The following is a 4,055-nucleotide window of genomic DNA, read 5'->3' on the forward strand; positions in this document are numbered from 1 at the left end:
AAAAAAAAAGGAAAACAGAAACCAAAGGGGGTGGGGGAAAGTCTGTTTCTTTTGTTTCCTTCACACTGAGCATCAATATGAGTCCATGAAAGTAAGTCTAGTGAAAATGCTGGAAGGAGAGAAAAACTATGAAGAGGTATATAATGTAAATGGAAAACATCCTGTAGAGATTACATCATCTGTCACAAGAATCACCTGGGCTTGGATTTGGGAGACTCAGAACTTCTGAGAATTAAAAAATAAAAAGGCCCATATTCTGACAGCTAGAATAGCATTTCAGACGGGAAGAAAACGGAACTTACCTGGGACCTGACTATCTGTGATCCAGCATTCATTTCTTTCCTCTTCGTGTTCCCTTCCCGAGGAAGAACATTCTGAGAAGGCATAACTGAGAAAAAGAGAAAAGCATCATGTTAATACATATTAAGGCTAAATTTAAATCTTAGAGCTTATGCCTTATGTTTACATAATTTACAGAGACACTAAGACACAAAGGCTGTGACCCCCCAGTCCTCTATTACACTGGAGGATTTGAGGCAAGACTATCTTTCCTCTGTTGTACAATTCCACTTGTTGTAGCATAAGTGAGGTCAGTAGTTTTTCAGTTCTAGCTAAATACTCAGGGAAATTAAAAAATATGCCAATGCTCATCCCCAGTTCCCAGAGATTTGGACTTAATTGGGTGGGGGTGAGCCTGGGCAACAGCATTTTACATTTAAAGTCTCCCAGTGATTCTAAGTGTAGATAAGAATTGCTGACATGAGGTGATACAGAGAACATATGTTCAAGGCCTATTTTTAACCCTTTATCCTCACAAGAGATGGATTCATCTCCAAGCTTATACTCCAGAGACCTGCCTCTCCTTTGTTTAAGATGATCTTTTGAATATACAAAAGACATTTCAAGCTTCTTATTTTTCAGAATGTTCACCTTCCTTTTTGAATTTTTTTTCACCTTCCTTTTTGAGTGTCTGGATTCAGTCCTCCACCAGGATTACTAAACCTCTTCGAAGTTCTTACGTTGTCATGTCACCAAAGCTTTATTTTCTTTCAGTACAACAGTCAGGAGACGCACTTGTACTAGAAGTGTGAGTATCCTTGTGAATTCCTGAAAGCTAATTTTCCAGTGCCTTATGGGGAACAGCCACTCCCAGATATTAGAGGTGCCCCATCTTTGATGAGAGCCCCAGAGCTGACAGATATCCACAAGACTGACTTCTGCTTTCCAGGGGCAGCCACTCTCAGAATGTTGTCTTGTTCACACAGAAGAAAGATGCAGGGGCTCCTGAAGGTGGCTATTACTTTTTGTTTTCTTTATTTTTTTTTGAGACAGAGCCTCAAGCTGTCACCCTGGGTAGAGTGCCGTGGCATCACAGCTCACAGCAACCTCCATCTCCTGGGCTCAAGTGATTCTCCTGCCTCCACCTCCCAAGTAGTTAGGACTATAGGAGCCCGCCACAACACCCGGCTATTTTTTGGTTGCAGCTGTCATTGTTGTTTGGTGGGCTCGGGCTGAATTCGAACCCACCAGCTCAAGTGTATGTAGCTGGTGCCTTAGCCGATTGAGCCACAGGTGCCAAGCCTACTTTTTGTTTTCTAAAATCATCAATTCTTCATATACAGACTTCACTGTGGTATTCAAATCTGTGTCTTGGCAGAGCTCTTGTAAAATACAATTTCAGGCTGAGCACTTATAAGATGCACCAGAGTCAGCAGAAGAAATCCAGAAGTCTTGGTAACCTAGGAACTTAGAGGAACCTAGGAACTAGAGTCTGTAAAGAGAGAGACGAACTATTCATTCATAAAGAAAGAACACAATAAGGTGTGGCATTCTTTAATGTACTCAAGAGGTACTTTTAGAATTTCTCAGACTCACACATTACAAAAAGTAGATCTCTACTTTGTAAATGTACCAACTACAACAAATTCAGCCTTAGTCCTTTCTCATCCTCTACCCAGAATAGCAAATTTGTGTCCTTGGTCAGGGAAAGAGTGTTTGTTTCCTTAGAAGGGGAAAACAGGCCTTTTGAAAACAGGCCATTTGAGTGAAATGTATTGATTTGCTTATAATCATAAAAGAATATATTCTTTTTCTGTTCACAAATGGTGACCCAAAAAAATCTTTCTCAAAAAGCTAGTAATGGAAATAAAGAAAAAAGTCATTTCTGGGAAACAATTTTTTAAAAGAGAAAACTGCAGCTCTAGTGAAATGGCCCTGCTCGATAAGGCAGCCATTTACTGCCCAAGACATTTCACAACCAGTTCACTGAGAGGTGGACCCTTCAGGAGCAACTTAAAAGCAATTGTAAGAACTAGGTTTGGGAATTAATCAACAAGCATTAAGCACTGAAAAAGCCTCACTGTTAGAAGAGCAAGGCAGAAGTTATGTGAATTCCCTTAAGTTTCAAACCCAATCACCTCAAAGCCATGTATCTCACAACAAAAAAGCTGCATTTACCAAGGTAGGCAGAATAGAGTTTCTCCTTCAGACATATGAACTGAACTCCAGATGACTAGGATTCCAGAGGTTATCTAGTTGAAGTTTTCCTAAAGGGTGCCAAATTAGCATCATATGTCTGTTACTCACAAAAAGGGACAAAATCAGGGTCAGAAAATTACGGCTTCAACCAAATTAAAATAAGGTTTTTTGGCTACAAATCTTAGAGATTGTCATATGGTAATGTAAACTGTGAATCCCAGAAAACCCCAAAGGGAAGGGAAGTGTGTCAAATATATTACATATTAAATGTAATGTTTCTCAAATATATTGAATCTGAAAAGAAAGTTTTTTGAGACAGAGTTTCACTATGTCGCCCTCAGTAGAGTGTTGTGGTATCATAGCTCACAGCAATCTCAAACTCTTGGGCTTAAGTGATTCTCTTGCCTCAGCCTCCCAAATAGCTGGGACTAAGGCACCCACCACAACACCCAGCTATTTTTTTGTTGTAGTTGTCATTGCTGTTTAGCAGGCCCAGGCTGTAAAGAGATAAACGAACTAGTCATTCTTAAAGAAATGAGCTACTAACTGAGCTACAGGTGCCGCCAATTTGAAAGTATTTTTGTGGCAACTGATGGGACTAGGATTCCATAGAATATACCTTTGAAAATGCTGATTAGTTCTCAGTTCTTTGGCTTAAGGAAGTATCCTGAAGATCCTTAGATCATAGAGCTAAGTGAAAGCTGGTTCTAGAACCCAGGACTTCTGATTGATAGTCTTGGCCTCCTTCTAATGTAGTTATCCCTCAGTATCCACAGGAGATTGGTTCCAGGACTCTTACAGATACCAAAATCCATGGATGCTCAAGTCCCTTTTATAAAATGGAACAGTATTTCCATGTAACCTAGACATATTCTTCTGTATACTTTAAATCATAACCAGATTACTTATCACACCTAATACAATGGAAATGTGATGTAAATTGTTGTTATACTTATTGTTTAGTCAATTGACAAGGGAAAAAAGGCTGTATATATTTAATACAGATAAAATCATCCATTTCCTCTGTAAAATTTTCTATTTGGGGTAGGTTAAGTCTATGAATGCAGAACCCATGGATATGGAGGGTTGACTGTATACTCTGAGTCCTTCTTAGTACTTATTCCTTCCCTTTTTAAAAAAAAAAAAAAACTATTATTTATTTATTTTGGCCGAGGCTGGGTTTGAACCCACTACCTCAGGCATATGGGGCTGGCGCCCTACCCTTTTGAGCCACAGGAGCTGCCCTCTTTCCCTTTTCTTATTGTAATTTCCCTTTTAATTCCTGTACTGGAAAGAACAACAAACTGAGAGTGTAAATCAGGGGTGAGAAAGAAACCTTTTCATGTTGGAAGGCCACATTAATTTAGCTACAAGTAAAGGCCACATTTGAGAAACTTCAAGTAGATATGTTTAAAAATGTATATTATTTTGTAAAAATCTAACTACTATGTACTTAATTTCAAAAATGAAAATTTGCTAATTTTAAAATTAATTAACTTTAATGACTTTGTTGTATCTGCTTTTTGTTGAAAGCATTTGAATATTTGGTTGTAGCAAAGAGTTTCACAGTTTCAGTT

General features: G+C 38.6%; 1 protein-coding gene across 1 annotated transcript in view; it reads right to left on the minus strand.

Moving 5' to 3' along the window:
• The window catches only part of ZNF713 (zinc finger protein 713), a 21,590-nt gene extending 21,204 nt beyond the window's left edge, over positions 1-386 (minus strand). Inside the window, exon 1 of the mRNA XM_003794265.2 lies at positions 303-386. Within this exon, the coding sequence (XP_003794313.2) occupies positions 303-386 (84 nt within the window). The remainder of the gene's footprint in view (positions 1-302) is intronic.
• Positions 387-4,055: the final 3,669 nt, after the last annotated feature.

This window comes from Otolemur garnettii, unplaced genomic scaffold (genome assembly GCF_000181295.1).
Source record: "Otolemur garnettii isolate 467f Iridium unplaced genomic scaffold, OtoGar3 scaffold00077, whole genome shotgun sequence".
NCBI lineage: Eukaryota > Metazoa > Chordata > Mammalia > Primates > Galagidae > Otolemur > Otolemur garnettii.